Raw genomic sequence first — 22,596 nt, 5'->3', positions numbered from 1 at the left:
TTATCAATTTTATTTATCTTCTCAAAGAACCAGCTTTTAGTTTTATTGATCTTTGCTATTGTTTCCTTCATTTCTTTATCATTTATTTCTGATCTGATTTTTATGATTTCTTTCCTTCTGCTAACTTTGGGGGTTTTTTGTTCTTTCTAATTGCTTTAGGTGCAAGGTTAGGTTGTTTATTCGAGATGTTTCCTGTTTCTTAAGGTAGGATTATATTGCTATAAATTTCACTCTTAGAACTGCTTTTACTGCATCCCATAGATTTTGGGTCATCGTGTCTCCGTTGTCATTTGTTTCTAGGTATTTTTGATTTCCTCTTTGATTTCTTCAGTGATCACTTCGTTATTAAATAGTGTATTGTTTAGCCTCCATGTGTTTGTATTTTTTACAGATCTTTTCCTGTAATTGATATCTAGTCTCATAGCGTTGTGGTCAGAAAAGATACTTGAAACAATTTCAATTTTCTTAAATTTACCAAGGCTTGACTTGTGACCCAAGATATGATCTATCCTGGAGAATGTTCCATGAGCACTTGAGAAAAACGTGTATTCTGTTGTTTTTGGATGGAATGTCCTATAAATATCAATTAAGTCCATCTTGTTTAATGTATCATTTAAAGCTTGTGTTTCCTTATTTATTTTCATTTTGGATGATCTGTCCATTGGTGAAAGTGGGGTGTTAAAGTCCCCTACTATGAATATGTTACTGTCGATTTCCCCTTTTATGGCTGTTAGTATTTGCCTTATGTATTGAGGGGCTCCTATGTTGGGTGCATAAATATTTACAATTGTTATATCTTCTTCTTGGATCGATCCCTTGATCATTATGTAGTGTCCTTCCTTGTCTCTTATAACATTCTTTATTTTAAAGTCTATTTTGTCTGATATGAGAATTGCTACTCCAGCTTTCTTTTGGTTTCCATTTGCATGAAATATCTTTTTCCATCCCCTTACTTTCAGTCTGTATGTGTCTCTAGGTCTGAAGTGGGTCTCTTTTAGACAGCAAATATATGGGTCTTGTTTTTGTATCCATTCAGCCAATCTGTGTCTTTTGGTGGGAGCATTTAGTCCATTTACATTTAAGGTAATTATCGATATGTATGTTCCTATTCCCATTTTCTTAATTGTTTTGGGTTTGTTATTGTAGATCTTTTCCTTATCTTGTGTTTCTTGCCTAGAGAAGTCCATTTAGCAGTTGTTGTAAAGCTGGTTTGGTGGTGCTGAACTCTCTCAGCTTTTGCTTGTCCGTAAAGGTTTTAATTTCTCCATCAAATCTGAATGAGATCCTTGCTGGATAGAGTAATCTTGGTTGCAGGTTTTTCTCCTTCATCACTTTAAATATGTCCTGCCAGTCCCTTCTGGCTTGCAGAGTTTCTGCTGAAAGATCAGCTGTTAACCTTATGGGGATTCCCTTGTGTGTTATTTGTTGTTGTTCCCTTGCTGCTTTTAATATGCTTTCTTTGTATTTAATTTTTGACAGTTTGAGTAATATGTGTCTTGGCGTATTTCTCCTTGGATTTATCGTGTATGGGACTCTCTGTGCTTCCTGGACTTGAATAACTATTTCCTTTCCCATATTAGGGAAGTTTTCAACTATAATCTCTTCAAATAGTTTCACAGTCCCTTTCTTTTTCTCTTCTTCCTCTGGAACCCCTATAATTCGAATGTTGGTGCGTTTAATGTTGTCCCAGAAGTCTCTGAGACTGTTCTCAGTTCTTTTCATTCTTTTTTCTTTATTCTGTTCTGCAGTAGTTATTTCCACTATTTTATCTTCCAGGTCACTTATCCGTTCTTCTGCCTCAGTTACTCTGCTATTGATCCCATCTAGAGTATTTTTCATTTCATTTATTGTGTTGTTCATCGTTGTTTGTTTCATCTTTAGTTCTTCTAGGTCCTTGTTAAATGTTTCTTGCATTTTGTCCATTCTATTTCCAAGATTTTGGATCATCTTTACTATCATTATTCTGAATTCTTTTTCAGGTAGACTGCCTATTTCCTCTTCACTTGTTAGGTCTGGTGTGTTTTTATCTTGCTCCTTCATCTGCTGTATGTTTTTCTGTCTTCTCATTTTGCTTATCTTACTGTGTTTGGGGTCTCCTTTTTGCAGGCTGCAGGTTCGTAGTTCCCATTGTTTTTGGTGTCTGTCCCCAGTGGCTAAGGTTGGTTCAGTGGGTTGTGTAGGCTTCCTGGTGGAGGGGACTAGTGCCTGTGTTCTGGTGGATGAGGCTGAATCTTATCTTTCTGGTGGGCAGGTCCACGCCTGGTGGTGTGTTTTGGCGTGTCTGTGGACTTATTATGATTTTAGGCAGCCTCTCTGCTAATGGGTGGGGTTGTGTTCCTGTCTTGCTAGTTGTTTGGCATAGGGTCTCCAGCACTGTAGCTTGCTGGTCCTTGAGTGAAGCTGGGTGCTGGTGTTGAGAGGGAGACCTCTGGGGGATTTTCACCGTTTGATATTACGTGGAGCTGGGAGGTCTCTTGTGGACCAGTGTCCTGAAGTTGGCTCTCCCACCTCAGAGGCACAGCACTGACTCCTGACTGCAGCACCAAGAGCCGCTTATCCACACGGCTCAGAATAAAAGGGAGAAAAAGTAGAAAGAAAGATTAGTAGAAGTAGAAAGAAAGAAAGAAAGAAGCGAGGGTGGGAGGAACAAAGGAAGGAAGGAGGGAAGGAAGGAAAAAAAGAAAGAAAGAAGATAAGGTAAAATAAAATAAAGTAAGATAAAATAAAGTTATTAAAATAAAAAAATAACTATTAAGAAAAAAAATGGACGGATAGCACCCTAGGACAAATGGTGGAAGCAAAGCTATACAGACAAAATCTCACACAGATGCATACACATACACACTCACAAAAAGAGGAAAAGGGGAAAAAAATCATAGATCTTGCTCTCAAAGCCCACCTCCTCAATTTGGGATGATTCGTTGTCTATTCATATATTCCACAGACATCAAGTTGATTGTGGAGCTTTAATCCACTGCTCCTGAGGCTGCTGGAGAGATTTCCCTTTCTCTTCTTTGTTCTCACAGCTCCCAGGGGCTCAGCTTTGGATTTGGCCCCGCCTCTGCGTGTAGGTCGCTGGAGGGCGTCTGTTCTTCGCTCAGACAGGACGGGGTTAAAGGAGCCGCTGATTCGGGGGCTCTGGCTCACTCAGGCCGGGGGGTGGGAGGGGCACGGAGTGCGGGGCGAGCCTGCGGCGGCAGAGGCCGGCGTGACGTTGCACCAGCCTGAGGCGCGCCGTGCGTTCTCCCGGAGGAGTCCCTGGATCCCGGGACCCCGGCAGTGGCGGGCTGCACAGGCTCCCCGGAAGGGGGGTGTGGAGAGTGACCTGTGCTCGCACACAGGCTTCTTGGTGGCGGCAGTAGCAGCCTTAGAGTCTCATGCCCGTCTTTGGGGTCCGCGCTTTTAGCCGCGGCTCGCGCCTGTCTCTGGAGCTCCTTTAAGCAGCGCTCTTAATCCCCTCTCCTCGCGCACCAGGAAACAGAGGCAAGAAAAAGTCTCTTGCCTCTTCGGCAGGTGCAGACTTTTCCCCGGACTCCCTCCCGGCCAGCCGTGGCGCACTAACCCCCTGCAGGCTGTATTCACGCCGCCAACCCCAATCCTCTCCCTGTGCTCCGACCGAAGCCCGAGCCTCAGCTCCCAGCCCCGCCCACCCCGGCGGGTGAGCAGACAAGCCTCTCAGGCTGGTGAGTGCCGGTCGGCCCTGATCCTCCCGCATCCCTGTGCTCTCCTCCGTGGCTCCGAAGCTTTTCCCCTGTGCCACCCGCAGTCTCCGCCCATGAAGGGGCTTCCTAGTGTGTGGAAACATTTCCTCCTTCACAGCTCCCTCCCACTGGTGCAGGTCCCGTCCCTATTCTTTTGTCTCTTTTTTCTTTTGCCCTACCCAGGTACGTGGGGGGTTTCTTGCCTTTTGGGAGGTCTGAGGTCTTCTGCCAGTGTTCAGTAGGTGTTCTATAGGAGTTGTTCCACGTGTAGATGTATTTCTGGTGTATCTGTGGGGAGGAAGGTGATCTCAGCGTCTTACTCTTCCGCCATATTCCCGGAAGCCCCTCTCTTGAATAACTAGGCTTTAAAATGCTTAGGCCCTGGATTCTGCCTCACCCAGTTTCTGACTAAAACTGAAGTGGATTTAGCCCCTACCTGGCTTCTGAATAACTAGGCTTTAAAATGCTTAGGCCCTGGATTCTACCTCAGCAAGTTTCTGCCTAAAACTCTATAAGAGAAATTTTTTTCTCCGGTTACTTGATGGACAACATTGTCTTTGTCCGAAATCCAAGAAAAAAAGAGAACATGTACCATAGTTATTAATTAACATTATTTTTAAACTCTAATTTTCCCTCTTCTTTGTAGTATGACTCAGTGGAATCAAGTCCAACAGTTAGAAATAAAATTTTTGGAGCAAGTTGATCAATTCTATGATGACAACTTTCCTATGGAAATTCGGCATCTGTTGGCCCAGTGGATTGAAAATCAAGACTGGTAGGATCAAACATTATTGTATTTTCCCTAGAGGTTGGTGCACAAATGCTTTATGCTCTATCCACGTGGATTTATTCTATGGTCCACTTTTGATTCAGTTGATACATTCTTATCAGGTAAAGAACTTTCCTTGAGGATTTGGAAAGCTTCCTTAACGGAGGAGAATCATTGTCCTTTCTGGTTTCATCCACTGTAGGTGAAAAAATGGCTCTAGTGCTTTGTTTTTTAATAAGCTAAACTCCAACGATTTCTAAGTATTAAAAAGACAAGAAGTAAATCTCTTGTTTATATCAATTCTCTATCATAGACTCAATATAAATATTTTTCTTAACATGTTTTACAAACGTTTTTTAAAGCTCTATTCACCTTGTACAACTAAAAACATATTTTGCTTTAAATAGTTGTCTTAAAATTTTTCTTTTGATAAAATATACATAACATAAAATTTACCATTTTAACCATTTGTTTGGTATACAGTTTAGTGGCATTAAGTATATTCACACTGTTGTGCATCCATCTCCAGAACTTTTTCATCTTCCCAAACTGAAACTGTGTACTTATTAAATAATAATTCCTCATTCTCTCCACCCCGGCCCCTGGCAACCATTATTCTGTTTTCTGTCTCTGAATTCAACTAGTCCAGGTACTTCATACAAGTGTAATCACACAATATTCGTTATTTTGTGACTGACATTTTACTTAGCACATTCTTTCAAGGTTCATTCATATGAGCAGCATGTATCAGAATTTCCTTCCTTTTTAAGACTGAATAATACTCTATTGTATGTATCTACTACATTTTATTTATTCATCCATCCTTCAGTGGACATCTGAGTTGTTTCCACCTTTCAGCTATTGTGAATAAAGCTGATATAAATGTTGATGTCAAGTATCTACTCAAGTCCCTGCTTTCAATTCTTTTAAGTATCTACCCAGACGTGAAATTGTATATAATTTTTTGTTTTTAATTTGAGGAATCTCCATACTGTCTTATACAGTGGCTGTACCATTTTCCATTGCCACCAGCAATATATAAGGGTTCCAGTTTTACATCCTCACCAAAACTTATTTTGTGTTTTCAATAATAGCCATCCTAATAGGTGTGAAGTGGTATCTTATGGTTTGATTTGCATTTCCCTAACGATTAGTGATGTTGAACGTACTTTCATGTGTACAATTTAATTTTTAAAAACCAGTAAATGCTTATCACTGCGGGGTATATTTATCACTTTAAAATGATTACGGTTAAAAAAAAAAAGTAGACATTTTACTAAGTTGTTTCCTGCTGTGTAATAGCACTTTTGTTTTTTAGGGAGGCAGCATCTAACAATGAATCCATGGCAACAATTCTTCTTCAAAACTTGTTAATACAACTGGATGAACAGTTAGGTCGCGTTTCCAAAGAGAAAAATCTGCTTTTAATACACAACCTAAAAAGAATTAGGAAAGTCCTTCAGGTGAGAATTCATTCTACTTTTTAAAAATATTTGGATTTACAAGTCCTAAATTTAGCAAAAACAAAAATGTAGCCTCATCTTAGTTCCAAACCAGATTTAAGAGGGAAAAAGCTGAATTCTCTTACTATTTTAAATTTTGTGCTCAATTTTATTTCATTACCCAATGTTTGTTTTGCACCAACTTTTGAATCTAAAATACACTACAACTGGGAGGGTATGTGATTTACATGTGACTGCTTACTAGGTATGATCAAATTGAGAATGTGGATCAGGTATTTGAAAGATGCTAGGTTCATGGCTATCTCTCCATCCTCCCTTGCCTTTGTCTCTTATGTAACAATTTAGACTTGGTATTGTTCTCATTCATAGGTGGAGGCATTATGGTTGTATGTGTCCTTCCAGATTTGGCTCAAACTTCACCTCCTTCAAAAGCATTCTGTGGTGCCCTATAGCTTCCTATTCCAAAAGTTCACCCAGGCAAAGCCCATCTCTCTGTGTTCCCATAACACCTCCAACACATCTGTACCACAGCATTTAGTATATTCTACATTAGTGTTATTTCTAAGTTTTTCTTCTCCCTCAAATTGTGGGTTACTTGAGGCAAGGACGTTATATTCAGCTTTGAATTCCCAGTGCCCACCACACAGCTGGATATATAGTAGGTGTGTAATATTCATTGATTAAAGGGATGAATGAATGAAGTAAGTGAAACAGAGATCTAAAGAATTAAGGGCAGACTAATAATGACCTAAACCCAGAGATGCTTATGAAACAAACTCTGAACGTGGACAGCTCTAATATTTACTGAGTGCCTATACAACGTATTAGAGAACATGAAATATACATATGTCGTTTCTCAGTGAGGCTTCTTTAGAATCTCAAACTTACAATTAATGCATTTTTACAAAAATTTTCCTAGACTATAATAGAAATGTGCTTGATGTTACTAACACTTGTGAGAGGGACATAGGTATTAATTTTTTATTGTTGTTTGGATTGTTGTTTTTAATTGTTGTTATTGTTTTATTGTTGTTTGGATTGGATTTTTTTCATTGCTGTTTTACTGTTACATTTGCCCTTGTAATCCCCTACAAATTTGCAAGACACTTGGCTGGGGGTAGGAAATGAACTTGTTGCCAACAAAACGGGATTTTTCACAGTGTAAAGCAAACTATCTGTTCCAGAGGTAAGACATTTAACCTTGGCTTCGTTAGTTAGTGCTCTAATCAATAAACCTAAAACAGGGGTTTGGCATACTGCTACCCGCAAGTCAAATGTGGTCGCTGCCTGTTCTTGTACGGTCCATGACTGAGAATGGCTTTTACATTAAGTGGTTGAAAAAGAATAAAAGTAAAATAAATAAGTGGCATGAAAATTATAGGAAATTCAAATTTCTGTATTTTAGTGGAATGCAGCTTGGTTAGTCAGTTACGTATTGACTCCGGCTGCTTTTGCACTGCAGTGGCACCGTTGAGTAGTTGTGACAGAGACTGTATGGCTCCAAAGCCTAAAATAAAAATGTGTATATGTGTATTGTGTGTGTGTGTGTGTGTGTGTGCGTGCGCGCGTGCGCGTGTATGTCTGTATTAAGCATATTTATCTGGCCATTTATAGGAAAGGTTGCTGACCCTTGGTCTTTGCTAGAGGGACATGGGTGGGTAAAATAGGTGATGCATGGTCTTTGGAAATTCTGATTCTCAAAATGTGGCCTTGGGCAAGTCACTTAATTTTTCTAAATTCCTATATCTTTTCATGTAAATGAGGATGATTATTATCTACCTTTTGGGATTGTAAGAAAGACTGAAGCTTTTATTTTGGCAAAAAAAAAATAGGCTTTCAAAAAACAGACATTTTTGTTGATAGGGAAAGTAGCAGGATCTTCTCTGTAAATCAAGGGTAAGTGTCCAGCCCATCATTTTTCTGAGTGGAGATAAGATTGTGAGGGAGCCTAAGAACCCAACGGTAATTCCCAGTCACATTTCAGCTCAAGCACAAATGTCTCTGCTTAGGTCATGGGCCTTCCAGCATCTTGTCTCTGTCGACCTTTTCCAATAAACTGCCCCAAGCTCCTCAACATTCCTGCCCCAGAAAAATAGATCTACTCCTTGTTCCTGAGCACAACCAGCTCACTCTTGAATGACTCTGGGCCTTTGTCCATGACAGTCTCATGGCCAGGAATGCTCTGCCATCTCTCTTCCTCCAGTCCAGCTCCCATTCATCCCTAGAGGAGCTGTGGAGGTCCCAGAGCAGTAAGGGAGCCTTCACCGGTGCTTTACCCCTTATTCTCATTCCTCACGGAGCATGGGCTGCAAGACAAGCAGTATCTCATCTGTGCTAGATGTGTCTAAGCAGGTCACAAGCTCTTTGAAGTTAAAAGTCTGAGTTCCTTTTGTGACCTTCCTCTTCCCTCCAGTACCCAGCATGGTTCTACTACGAACTAGAGACTCCCAAAACAGTTTGATTGGTTAGGATATTTTGTATTTATTTTTATTTATTTATTTTTGGCCATGCTGTGAGGCTTGTGGGATCTTAGTTCCCCGACCAGGAATTGAACCCGTGCCCCCTGCAGTGGAAGCTCAGAGTCCTAACCACTGGACCGCCAGGGAATTCCCTGGTTAGGATATTTTGAATGGACAAAAACATTTGTTCTTTCCTTTGATTTATAAACTATACTTATTGGGTATTTATATTGATTCAGAACATTGCCAATTATGTTAAGACAAGTCTTTTTGATAAAACAAGATCCCCCTCCCCTCAAAAGAAAAAAAAAACACCTCCTGCTGAAAGAATAGTGACACTGTTCTTACCTGGTTTGAACATTTTCATCCTCTGGCATTTTAAATACAACCCATCATAACTATTATAGCATAAAAGAGCAAACAGTATTGTATCAGGGGAGCTAAGCAGGTATAAGGTAAATTTATTTTAGCTCTTGACAGAGCAACTGGGATCTCCAGTTTCAATATTTTAATTTACTATTTATATCCCACCTACTTCTGATAAGAATTTGGAATGGCTTGTTATAAAAGACAAACAAAACCATTGAACCAAGAGTCAAGGCAATCTCCGTGGTGGAAGCAGTGAACACTAATGTCCAGGTCGCCTTAGTCCCTCTAAGGGGAGGTAGCCTCAGGTGAAGGCCAGGAGCAAGGACTATGTTGGGTTGAATCCTGACTCTGTGACTTCCTTGCTGTGTGGCTTAGGGCAAGATGTTTACACTCTCTCGCCTCAGTTTCCTCAGCGGTGTGAGTGGAATCACAATGGTGCCTACTCCACAGGGATGTTAGGAGCATTAAAAAAAATTGTAAAGCATGTGGTAAGGACTGTATTAGGGTTTGCTAAAAATAAATATCTGTCCCAGATATTTCAAGAATGCTTCACCCTGTTCTTAGGACTTTTTAAAAAAAAAATAATAGACTTTATTTTTTTAGAGCAGCTTTAGGTTCACAGAAAAATTGAGCAGAAAGTACAGAAAGCTCCCATATTCTCCCTCTCCACCTGCCTCTCCCCAGTTTCCCATATTATTATCTGGCATTGGTTTTGTACATTTGTTTCAGCTGATGAACCTATTGTGGTACATTATTATTAACTTAAAGTCCAAGATTGCATTAGGGTTTACTCTTTGTGTTGTACAAGTCTGTAGGTTTTGACAATGCGTTATGTCATGTATCCACCATTTCAGTTTCACTGCCCTAAAAATGTCCTCTACTCCACCAATTCATTTGTCCGTCCCTCCCCCACTCCCTAACTCCTGGCAACCACTAATCTTTTTACTCTATAGTTTTAGCTTTTCCAGAATGTCATATAGTTGAAATCATACAGTATGTAAACTTTTCAGATTGGCTTTCCTCACTTAGTAATATGCTTTTAAGTTTCCTCCGTGTCTTTTTGTAGCGTGATAGCTCTTTTTATCGCTGAATGATATTGCTTTTTATGGCAGTAGTACAGCTTGTTTATCCGTGTTGGGGATTTATAAACAAAGCTGATATTAACATTTCTGTGTAGGTTTTTGTGTGCGTACGAGTTTTCAATATATTTGGGTAAATACCTTGGAGTTTGATTGCTGGATCTTTGTTCTTGGACTTTCTAGTGAAAACCTATTTTCCTTATTCGTCTTCCTGTCAGTGTCTTAGTCTGTTCTGATGCTATAACAAAAGTACAATTGATTGGGTGGATTTTAAATAAAAGACATTTATTTTTCACAGTTCTGGATAGGAAGCCCAAGGTCAAAGTGCTGGCACATTCAATGTCTGATTCAGCTTTCTGGTTCATAGATGGCTGTCTTTTCCCTGTAACCTCACAGGGAAGCTCTCTAGGTTCTCTTTTAAAAGAACACTAATCCCATTCAAGAGGGCTCTGCCCTTATGACCTAATCACTTATAAGAGGCTCCACCTCCTAATACCATCACATCAGGGGTTAGGATTTCAACATATGAATTGGGGAGACACAAATATTCAGCCTCTAACAACCCTTCTCTCTCTTTCTCCCTCAGAATGACTAAAAAAAGTAAAATGGTGCATATTCATAACTTTAAAAATTGAAGCAATACAAAAATATGCAAAGAAAATATGAAATAATCCAAAATCTACTCCCCAGATATAACCATATTAATATTTCATGAACATCATTCCTAACATACATATATAAATATATGTGTGTATATATATGAAGCAATACAAAAATATGCAAAGAAAATATGAAATAATCCAAAATCTACTCCCCAGATATAGCCATATTAATATTTCATGAACATCATTCCTAACATACATATATAAATATGTGTGTATATATATATGCAGATAGTAGGGCAAGCTGCTATTGACATTTTATACTCAGTTGCTATCAGTATCTTTGTAGCCTCCTGTGCCCCCACCCCCATCTCCACTCTGCTCTCTCCCCACCTGCAGTAACCACTCATCTAAATTTTAAGTTATAGAACCAAAAAAAATTTTAAACTGTAAAACAGAACTGTGAGTAGGAGCTGACCTTGTGGCTGTCATATATTCTTAGATTCTAGAAATACAGGCCCCAAGCATCATAAATAAAAAGAAACTGCAGGACACCAGAGAGGAAGAAAAGGTCCTAAAAGTAGCAAGGGAATCCAAATCTATTACCTACGTAAGAATGAGAGATAAACTGAAAGCCAAATTTAAAACAGTATTAAGTGAGAGACGAGTGGAATAAACTCTTCACCGAGCTGGAATACAATACCCATCAACTTCGACTTCTATACCCAGCTCAATTATTATACAAAATTAAAAGTTCACTACAAAGATATGCTCACAGAAGGAGCTACGGAAGGGAATCAGACACAGATGTTAAGCGCACATGCTAAAATTTCAAAAGTATCACCACAAAAAGTGAAAATAGAGTGCATGAAAGATTGAAAGCACCCAATAAGATATCAGAAAATAATATCCATTATGTGGACAAAACTTAGCAATTCTAAGACAAACTGTAGTTTTTTCAAGGATGTATCTAAAACATGAAATAACAAAGTGATGAGATCAAAGAGGTGAGCTGGGCTGTTTTGTATAGAAGCTTGTGGGCCTTGGTCAGGAATCTGAGTCTTATACTGAGTGTGATGGGAAACCATTGAGAGGTTTGAGCAGAGGTGTGACATGAACTGATTTCTGTTTTTTAAGCTTACTCTGACAAATGAATTGTAGTTAGTCAAGGAACAATCAGGGAGATCTGTTAGAAAATTCCATTGATTTTTTTAAAGCAACATACTGAAGTCAATCTTTTTCTATCACTGTGGGTTTATCAACTCTCCTAAGCTTCTAGAAGTTTTTGCTTTGTGTATTTGTTACTATGTTGTGAGGAGCATAAGTACAAGATAATATTGGTGAATGCAACTTTTAAAAAATCAATGTAAAATATCCTTTTTGACCCATTTATTAAGTTTGCATTTTACTGTGTGGCTTTCTTTTTGTTACCATTTGCTAATAGGCACATAAGTCCATCTCTTCATTTTCATACCTTGTCTGTCACTTTATACTGAGTCTTTTGTAAATATCACGTAACCAATCTTATTATCTAGTCAACAAATATTTAATAAGTTCTTATGTTATTAGTCACATCTTAAGCACTAGGAATACAATTGGAGGAAATCATGAAGCTTACAGTCTAAAAAATTCACACCTCCTGCATTTTTGTTTTTAACTGATGGGAACTTCTATGGCTATCCCTCACAAATTACTGTTAGGGAAGTAAGGGGAAACAGGCAACAGCAAACTTGTCTGAAAGTAGAAAAAAACTCCATCTATTAGAAGGCTGAGTTCAGGGTTTTGGTGTTAAGTCTGTGGTTAGTAACCCCACCACCTACAGAGCATTTTTCACCCACCAGGGTAATGAGTCTATTAGTGAGAGTTTTAGACTCTGTGTGTGAGGGGGAGTGGGCAAGGGCAACCCACACCTAGCATGTTCTACTCTCTGTACCCCCATGGCCTCTTTCTCAGAGTTGTTTGGATTTGCCTGAACAAAAATACATGTTGGAGTTGAAAGCTCCTCAGAAGTTGGGCAAACAGTGGTTCCTTCCTGTCCTGTCTGTAAAAATCCTATTGTTGGTTCTGAGTATCAGGTGATATGAGATTTTTTTGTGTATGTGGTATGCGGGCCTCTCACTGTTGTGGCCTCTCCCGTTGCGGAGCACAGGCTCCGGACGCGCAGGCTCAGCGCCCATGGCTCACGGGCCTAGCCGCTCCGCGGCATGTGGGATCTTCCCGGACCAGGGCACGGACCCGTGTCCCCTGCATCGGCAGGTGGACTCTCAACCACTGCGCCACCAGGGAGGCCCATGATATGAGATTTTTTACATGACAAAGTGAAGAATAGGAGACATTATTTTGCGATATGGGGGAGAAAAAAGTTGCTTTAACTGCTGAGCAGCTCTGAATCTGCCAGATTGTATCCTCTAATTCATGCTGCTTTCTCAGTTCACTCCTCTTCCTTCCTCTCTGTGCACCACATGCAAGAGACGCCACCTCAACCTCCAACCTGAACAGAGCCTGGTGTGGCCACTCGGTGTTAACTCTGAAAGAGCTGAATGGAGGGTTCAATCTTTCAGGTCATTTTCTGCACATGGGTGGCAGCCAGTGTGTCATTTTCAGGCCACAGTTATTTCCCCAAGTCCTCAGCACACACCCCCAAAATCTGTTTTCCTCTGAGAAAATTACCTGATGCCAGTATCACAATGCTCATATTTCAAAGGCTAAGAGACCTGCATGCCATGCCATCTAAGATGAAATGTGAGTTAGCTGTCAAGGTTTTGTTTGCTGTATAATCTGGGACAGCCAACAGAAGGTAGATGGAGTGCATCACAATCCTTGTCCTGTGCACATCGCACTAAACTAGAAGTCCAGAGTGATCAACTCAAGATCCCACCCACCTGAAACTTTTTTCATGGATCATTTTGTGCATATTCACCCAAGCCTTCATCTTAACCAAACCTAGATTGCGCTCCCTCCTTATTAAGTTTTTTCTCACAGTTTATTACTTGTCTATAACAATTTGTCCTTTCCTTCTTTGTGAAACAATTACTTTGTCTATAGTGCACGTTTTTAAATTCCAAATGATAGTTCGGATTTCTTAAAGTAGGGCTCATATAATTTGCTTAGTAGGTATACTAAGTACCTACTTCACAGACATTTGTTGATCGAATATTGGTTTCATCACATGGATTTTTTTTTTCTTTCTTTTTTTTTTTTTTTTTTGCAGTACGCAGGCCTCTCACTGTTGTGGCCTCTCCCATTGCGGAGCGCAGGCTCAGCGGCCATGGCTCACGGGCCCAGCTGCTCCGCGGCATGTGGGATCTTTCCGGACCGGGGCACGAGCCCTGCCGGGAGAGGCCACCAACCAACCATAGAGTGGCATTCCATGCCATTAAATATTCTTTTTCAGCATCATTTGTATTCACCTATTAATTGGACATTTATTACTTGTTCCTGTTTTTTACCAATATAAACCAGTGAAGAACACATACCTATTGTCAAAATTTCATTAATATTTATGATTATTCTGTTAGAATGGTGGGTTTTAACTCTATGCATCAAAATCGCTTATAGAGTTGTTTTTAATATACCCACTATTGACATGAGTGTAAACTGATATTAATGAGAATAACACTAGTTACTGTACTAAATAAACTATCAGACAATAGGATTTTATTTATCATGCACATAACAGTTTAATATTGGTTACTCTGTAGATAAAGTGGGTGGCTTTCCTTTTCATTGCAATTCAGGGATCCAAGTTTCTTCCACAGTGTGGCTTGGCTATTGCAAAGGGATGTCTTTGGAGATAGACAGGAGCTAGAGAAAGAGCATGAAGTCACAGCCACATCTAAGATTCCTTGGCCTAGTAATGACACACTGTGTATGCATCCCATTAGCAAGAGCTAGTTACAAGCCTTCCACACCATGCAAGGAATGCTAGGCAGTGTAATCTCTGAATGGGCTGCTGCTTTCCACCTCAAAGGACTTACTGCATCCTGCTACAGAGGAAGCAGGAATTTGAGGGGACAGGTAGGTATGTCTGCCACATTTAGTAAAACCATTTTGGAAAGCAGTCTGTCAATATCAAAGTTTAGTGCAACTCATGAATTCCATTTCTGGATATTTATCCTACAGAAATTCTCACACAGGTAAAAAGAAGGATATCCATACAATGATGTTTTTTGTTTTGTTATTTATAATAACAAAATGTGAAAATGATCTCAGATGTCCATCTTTAAATGATCTCAATGGTTAAATAAATTGAATTATTTACATCCATAAACAGCTATTAAAATATTAGATTTGAATATACTGAAATAGAATAATAACTATAATGTATGTTATAGAGTGAAAAAATGCAGAACAACATGTTCTCTGTGATTACCCACAGGGAGTGAGGGGAGGAAGTGGAGGATGGGGAAGGATTTTAACTTTTTTAACTTTTTAAACTTTTTTTTAACTTTTTTAAAACTTTTTTAACTTTCAGCAATTTTAACTTTTTTATTACCTGAAATTAAAAAAAAAAAAAGCCCAAATGACAACAGTATTTTCAAAACCCATGTTCCCAGACCTTGCCCCAAATCTACAGAATCAGAATCTCCAGGGAGTGGGGCCCAGAAATGTAGTTCATAAAAGCTTCACAAGGGATTCTGATAAATTGCCAAGGTGGAGACCACAGCCTTAGGATGAATTTCTAAAAGTGGAATTACTATGTCAAAGGGTATGAAAAATGTCAAGGCTCTTGATAAGAATTGCCAAATTGTCCTTTAGTCACGCACCAATTCACATTACCACCAGCAGCGTGTAAAAGTTCATTCCATCATCAACACTGAGTGGTGCAAAGTGTTTTCATCTTTGCCAGTTTGAATAATGAAAAATGGTACCTCTGATTGATTTCGACAGAAGCGCTCGTTTGTTGCATCTGGTTCTCTTTCGGAGACATTCTGTCCCATCTGTCTTCCTCTTAAATTTTGTAGAGAGATTCATCACCCTAAGTTAGCATTTCGTTATAAAAATCCCTTGGGGAACTTGTTAAAAATGTAGATTTCTAGCCCCCGCTTCCAATTCTGATCGAACAGGTTGAAGATGTGGTTTGGGACTATGAAGAGGAGGGGTAGGATTCAGAGAGTTTACAAAGGAGAGATGCATCCCAGGCAGAAGCCACAGAAGAAGAAATGAGCAGTGGTGGATTTAGTTTATGGGTATTTCATATCCCTAGAATAGATGCTTTGCTCATGATTTGCCAGGCCCTCTGCCCAGGACCCAATTCCCCTTTCCTCCCAGCATTCATTCACCAGCCCAAGACCTATCTCCATGTCATTAAAATCCGCATTGATTTCTCCCTCCTCTGCACTCCCCCAGCCCTTAGTGTCTGAACAACTCATCCTGACACTTAATCACATGCTGCAATTACTTTAGATAGATGAGAATCGACTTACAGTAATAAAGATATAGTCTAATGAAAGTTGTAGAAGTATTACTTCAGGACAAGAAGGAATGCCCCAGGATAGCCTGGAAAATAATCCTGCAATAAATTACTTTTGTGTTGACACTAAATTAGAAGCAATGGCATCTCTATAGAAGATGAAAATTGAAGTCAGGCAGCCTTAAAGAATTGGAAACGAGTGCTTCTCTGTCAAAACAAAATAGAGGTCACTTTTTACAATATCTTCCAAACTGGCAAAGATTAAAAACCCTTGATACCACTCGGGACTGGGCGGTATTGTGGACTGAGCAACCCAGGTGATTCTTATGATCAGACAAGTTTGGGAAAGAGTGCCTCTCAGTCAGTATTCTCAACATTGCCTGCTTATTAGAATCATCAGAAACACATTTAAAAATTAGCCATGCTCAGCTCCATCCCAGAGATTCTGTTTCAACTGGGATTTTTTAAAGCTCCTCAGTTGATTATAATGTGGACCAAGATTGAGATACCTTGCCCAAGGCAATGCAAAAAAAAAAATCATGTGTAGATAGCACATATAATGTATCTTATTATTTTTTGCCACTTTACATGGAGGGGATAAATGAGTTGCTTTTCTAGTGGAAATGATGGATTCCCAAGGATTTATTTAGTATCTCCCTCAAATCCATTGTCATTTGTGAGAAGTTTGAGTAAGTTTACTTTTATTCATTCATTCATTCATCCAACAAGTATATGCATTGAGGAAGTTGTCTGTCAGGAGCATGGCTGATGTTGGGGGTATTGACTTCATGGTGTGTATAATCTACCAGAGCAGATGGAAATTTAAGTAATTGCAAGGAATTACATTGGAGCTGAATCTGTGGCTAGGCTTTAGTGATGTTCTGCTTTAGCCAAGAAAGTTAACCGTATGGACCATTCCCAAAATATGCCAGCTTTGTCTTAATTGAATGCATTGTGTTTTAAAAAAAACTTTTCTAATTCTTTTAGGTTATTTCTTCTAATTTTTTTGTAAATCTACAGTTATTTTATTAGAAGATAATTTTCTATGGTACTCAGGGTTATTTCTTTCTAACCTGAAATAACATTTCTCAACTTTTAACATTTCTCAACTTTCATTAGGCTATTTTTTTTTATTATGACTAAACTGATTCTTCTTTATCTAAACTTTATATTGCAAAGTAAATTGTATACCAACAAGACCAGCTGACCAGGGCATGAGTCCAGGTTGGAGTGTAGTGGCCAGTAGGATCCTGTAGAGAAGGGGGTTACCAGATGGTAGGTCTAAAAGCATTGCATTATCAAACTGTTTCCCTCTTGTCGACATCAGTGGACAAAGGGTACGTGTGATGTTTGTCTCATGTTGGGAACTGGAAACAATGGAAGGAGCCATCAAGATTTCCATCTGTCAGTCATGACCTTTACCCAAAGTATTTCATGTTATAAGCAGAGCACATTCCAAGTAAATGCAGTTTTTCTGACAATTCAACATCATTCAAAGTTTTTCTCATGATCATAAGGTTCATTTGAACCATAGGTTCCATGACCATAGGTTCATTAATCCCATTTGACTAATCCCTTACTCCTGCAAGAATTAAGCACTACTATATAATAGACACAATCTTATCTGGCCTTTTCACGTAGCCCTGCTTGAAAACAACAAAGGACCTAATATGTAGAATCAGAGTACATTTTTGGACCCCCAAGAATTGATATATATTGATTACTATAGTCCTGGTATAAAGTACGTAAGATGATACCTAATTTATTAAGGAATTCTTCACTGTGCATTGGTAGGGAGTCATTATTTCCAAGGACCAGGCTGGACCCCCAAATACTTAAATGTAGCCCGAGATCCTCATTGGAAACATGGAGCTGTAAGCTATTGCAATTTTGCTACAGCGGGGGCATCATTCTGTCCAATTGTGTGCAGATGAATAAGGACCCTAATGAGACACAATAAAAATGCTGCATAGGCTTTTGGGGAGTCTGATAAAGTAGCATTAAGCACAAGACCAATGCAGATGTTTTCAAAACAGTAGAGCTTTCAAGGTCTTGAAGTATGGTTGACAGGCTATGACCTGCACAGATGTGCTAGGCTGGGGGAAAAGAGAAGACCCCTGTTATGAAGCTGTGTGTCCTGGTGTGAGACTGCCTAGGTTGCTTTATTGCAAGTCACATTAAGTTGTCCTAGGGCCCAACAGCTGCTTTGGTTTTCTTTGTTTTTTTTTTAACTTTTTTTTTTTTTTTTTGGCCTCGCCACATGGCTTGTGGGATATTAGTCCCCCGACCAGGGATCCAACCCAGGCCCACAGTAGTGAAGTGCCGATTCCTAATGCTTTTCTTTTCTTTAATTTCCTATCTGCCTATGAGCCCTGACCCTTCCTCATCCAGTTTCTTGTCCTCTGGGGTTGGCATTGTTTCTTGTCCTCTGAGGTTGGCATTGTTTATGAACCTGACAGCGTGAGGCAAGACATGACCACCAGCTAGAAGGGAGAGCCCAGTGTGTGCACAACTACTTCAGGAGCAGTTGAGGCGTATTACTGAGGTCAGGACTTACCAGCCCATCCAATTTCAGGCCTGTATATGCTCAACTAAGAAATTATGGAGCTGGGAGAATGGAGTTGCTCTTTTTGCTTCAGTGAGGCTGTGTGAGTGAGAAGGCTGTGTTCAAATACTTCTAAAAAAATGATACAAATGAACTTATTTACAAAACAGAAACAGACTCACAGGTTTAGAGAATGAATTTACAGTTACAGGTGGGGGGGAGGGGTGGGGGGAGGGATAGACTGAGAGTTTGGAATTGACATGTACACACTGCTATATTTAAAATAAAATGCCTTTCCATTAAAAAAAAAAAGAATTCTTATAAACACAAGGTGAAAGTACATAAGTAAAAGGAAGACCCCTCCTTGTGCTTAGTTCGGACCAAAGCCTAGAGTTCAAACTAGCCTTTGAAAAACACACCCTTTCCATCATCCTGCTTGACTTCATGAAGAAAAACTAAAGGACACAATACGGATTAAATCCAACTCCTCCTTAAGAGTACAGATAAAATCACACTTTCTCATTGGATTGATCTCTAACCCAAAGAAGAATTATTTTCTTCTCTGGGCTTTGAACAGCAACTTTGTTCACACCATTGATAAAGCAGACATGTCATGGCTGTTTACATATCTGTTTTCTATTAGATTGTGAGTTTTTGAGAGCAAACAGCCAGGAATCACTTTGGCAAATGGGCTTTTAGTGAACTGGTTTTTGACGAATTGACCTGGTGGTAGAATTATATTTTATTCAACTTTCCCTATTACATAGCACAATCTCTGGCACATAGCAGATGTTCCATAAGTGTTGGTGGAATTGAAAAACAGATAACATTTTTTTTTCTGTTTATAAAAGTAATGCACTTCCATGCTTGTCAAAAAAAAATGTGGAATATAGAGGGAAATATCAACAAATTTAACTTTTGAGCACACAAACTAGTTTTGAGAACCAAAAACTAATAGTAGCAATCAATGATGACAACACAGAAACCAAGAAATATGAAACGTTGCCATTGAAAGTGGGACTATATCTTCCCCTGACCCAACAAAACACTGGTTGGCTGCTAAATTGAATTGGAAGCAGACCTCTGTCCTCTTCCATTTTCATATTTGCTGTCTCCCCCTCAAAGGAATCCTCTAATCTCTCTACCCCTCAAGGGGCACGATCAACAGCACTGACCCTATGGCAGGTGAGATATTTTGGTAGGAGAGCCCCAGTGTTTGATTGCGATGAAGGTGACGTCACATGTTATAGGTTGTGTCATGATGGTGTTCTCACTAGAAGTGACTTCATATTTCTAATAAATGCTCAGCTGAAAAATACACAGAGGATGGAAAACACAAATTATGCAACTGAGAACTGTGACTTCCTGTTGCACTTTGTGGAGGAGGTGAGAATAGAACAGTAAGAGAGAAACTATTCTTAAATGCTTCTTTTTTGACATATTGTTTCTTCTTTTGCTTTTCCCACTATCTATACTATACAGAGAGAACACTACATTATCTGTTTATTACACTATATGTATAAGCATCCTAGAAAAATAACATTTTAGATATGGAAAGGACCTTAGAAATAATGAACATCTATGCAACAACTAACGAGCAAAACGGTTTTGTTGTTGTTGTTGTCGTTTTGGTTTATCTTTAGAGAAAGGAACATTGTCTTGATATGTGGTCTCATTATCATGACTTTGATAAGACTTCAGGCTATAAATCTTTTTTAAGTTTTATGTCTTGTTCAGCTTTAAAAACGCTATTAGCAGCTTAGCATTGCATACAGCAACACTTAAGCCTTGAGGTTTTTCATTAATTTCATTGATAATTATTCCCCTGTCTCTACGACAATTCAGTTGCTTAAACTAAGTCTAAAAAGCTACCTACATTGTAAAACAACTGTGGCCCAGACTAAATTCTAACAGCAGCTTCCTGTATATCACACTTTGCTCAGACCACAGCTTTCTTAAGAAACAGTGTATTTTAAACATCAGATTTGATCAACCATAAACTCTAGGGGAGCCTCTTGTCTGTGGTAGTTTTGAGCAGAAGAGAGAGAGGCAAAAACATATGAAAACATTTTCTTTATATAAATCACTTTCTCTATTTTAAAAACCTATAACGTTCATACAACATTCTCTGCTGCTCTTGGGGAGAACTTCCTCTGTGAAAAAGCTGCTTTTAAAAAAATTTAAAATTTCCACAGATTTTCATTATACTGCTTTCTGTAATTATTTTTCCTTGATACTATTTCCCTGGTCCTTTTGCTGAAACTCCCACTTGAAGCACTCTCTAAATTTTACCTTTAACCTATTTAATCCCTCTTTCAAGTGACAAAAGGTGGTGAAAGTTGGCCCTGGTGGCACCTAGTTGCCTTCCTACATCTCCCTGAGAGGCCAAAAGTTTCCTAGAGTTTCTTAAACCACTTCAGCCTTGTTCAAGTTTGGCTACCTTGTGTGAGTTTCTGAGCATTATTTACATCAAACTTTTTTATTATATCATTTCAACACTTTCCCTTCTCTTAAATTAATAAATTTTAAATAAGAGTTTGTTTCCCACATCTCAAGCCCTGTACCATGCACCTGCCATAGCTCTGAAGGTTAAAGGAACGACTACAATATAGGCACTAAGAGTGAAGGTCAGATTCAAAGAAGGGGAATATGGAGGAGGTGATGCTTCTTTGGTGTGGTTTTCTCAGCACCCAGATCAGTGCCTGGCAGTAATTGTTGTTCAATACAAATTTGTGGAATGAATGAAGGAATAAGTGGCATCAGTAATGTCTGCAGGCACTGGCAGAATCTTTATAGTCAGAGGTGTGAGCAGGTGTCACAGGTGGACAAAACTATGTATGCAAAGGCACAGAGGTAGGAAAGCAATGTGAGGAGACATAGGAACCTGGACCAGGCAATTTGTGGGCACCCTTGGCCCATGCACTTGTCATGGGAAGATGGATCAGAGCAATGGAGAACTGTGGGGATGCCCTTCACGTGATGGAGCACAGTGAACTGGCATGGGGTGCAGGGCAGAAAATCCTTTTCCTTAATACTGGATTGGCCAAAAAGTTCGTTCGGGTTTTTCTGCAACATCTTATGGAAAAACCCAAACGAACTTTTTGACCAACTCAATATTTGCTCTCCAAAAACATATATATAGACATAGGACTACAAATTGTCTATTTAATCTGAGTCACAGAATACTTATTAACTACTTTTGAGAAATGACCTTGAATTTTCTTCCTATGGTTTGTCCAAAGAGCCCTACACCTGAAGTCAGAGTGTCTGTGTTCCACTCGTTAGCTGGATGACTTACCCTCCTTCTGTTTCAGTTTTCTTACCTGCAGAATGTGGGTAATATTAGGACTTACCTCACATTGCTGTTAAAACTAAGATGATGTTTGGGAAAATAATAATAACAGAAGTTTCATTTTTCATAGATTGATTCATTGCTGCTTTGGGGTTCATCACTATCCTATATTATACATAGATTGTGCCACAATATCTGCTTGTATGAAATATGTACATGCATACACATAGGCGTACATATTCATACATGTGCATGAATAATGGCACATGCTTAGTATACTCCAATGTCTAATTTCGTTAGCTCATTTAATCCTCACAACAACTCTGTGAGGTAGCTACTGTTATTTCCCCCACTTTACAGGTGAGAGAACTAAGGCTTAGAAAGGTCACACAGCTAGGAGGTGAGAGAACTAAGATACAATCTCAGTTTTTCTGAATCTAGAGCCTGTGTCCAAAATATTATACACATGTAGGTACCTTCCCCAGTTTTTTCTTTATATTTCTCCGAAAAAATATAGTTTATGATAATTTCAATAAGTTATTGAGTTATAATGATGTACAATAAACACATATTTAAAGTGTACAATTTGAGAAGTTCTGACACAAGTATCCACCCATGAAGCCATTACCACAATCAAGATAATGAACATACCCATCACCTCTAAAAGCTTCCTTGGGTCCTCCCTTCTATGCCTGCCTGCCCTGGGTCCCTTCCACAGGCAACCACTGATCTCCTTTTGCTTACTAAAGATTAGTTTGCATTTTCTCGAGTTTTTATATCAATAGAACCACACCTTGTACTGTCCTTTTAACTGGCATCTTTAACTCAGCATAATTATTTTGAGTTTATTACTTTTTGTTGCTGAGTAGTACTCCATTGTATGTATGTACTGTAACAAGTTTGT

At 39.2% G+C, this 22,596-nt stretch overlaps 1 protein-coding gene across 2 annotated transcripts in view; it reads left to right on the top strand.

Moving 5' to 3' along the window:
* The window catches only part of STAT4 (signal transducer and activator of transcription 4), a 92,231-nt gene that overhangs the window by 5,546 nt on the left and 64,089 nt on the right, over positions 1-22,596 (top strand). For both annotated transcript variants that reach the window (XM_004276946.3, XM_033400309.2), the window contains exons 2-3: positions 4,348-4,476; positions 5,789-5,933. In XM_004276946.3, coding sequence (XP_004276994.1) covers positions 4,349-4,476; positions 5,789-5,933 — 273 coding nt within the window. In that variant the 5' untranslated portion in view covers position 4,348. The remainder of the gene's footprint in view (positions 1-4,347; positions 4,477-5,788; positions 5,934-22,596) is intronic.

The sequence above is a fragment of the Orcinus orca genome, chromosome 7 (assembly GCF_937001465.1).
Source record: "Orcinus orca chromosome 7, mOrcOrc1.1, whole genome shotgun sequence".
NCBI classification, from domain to species: Eukaryota; Metazoa; Chordata; class Mammalia; order Artiodactyla; family Delphinidae; genus Orcinus; species Orcinus orca.
The sequence above is the reverse complement of the archived record's forward strand: the minus strand, read 5'-3'. Positions and strand labels throughout refer to the sequence as shown.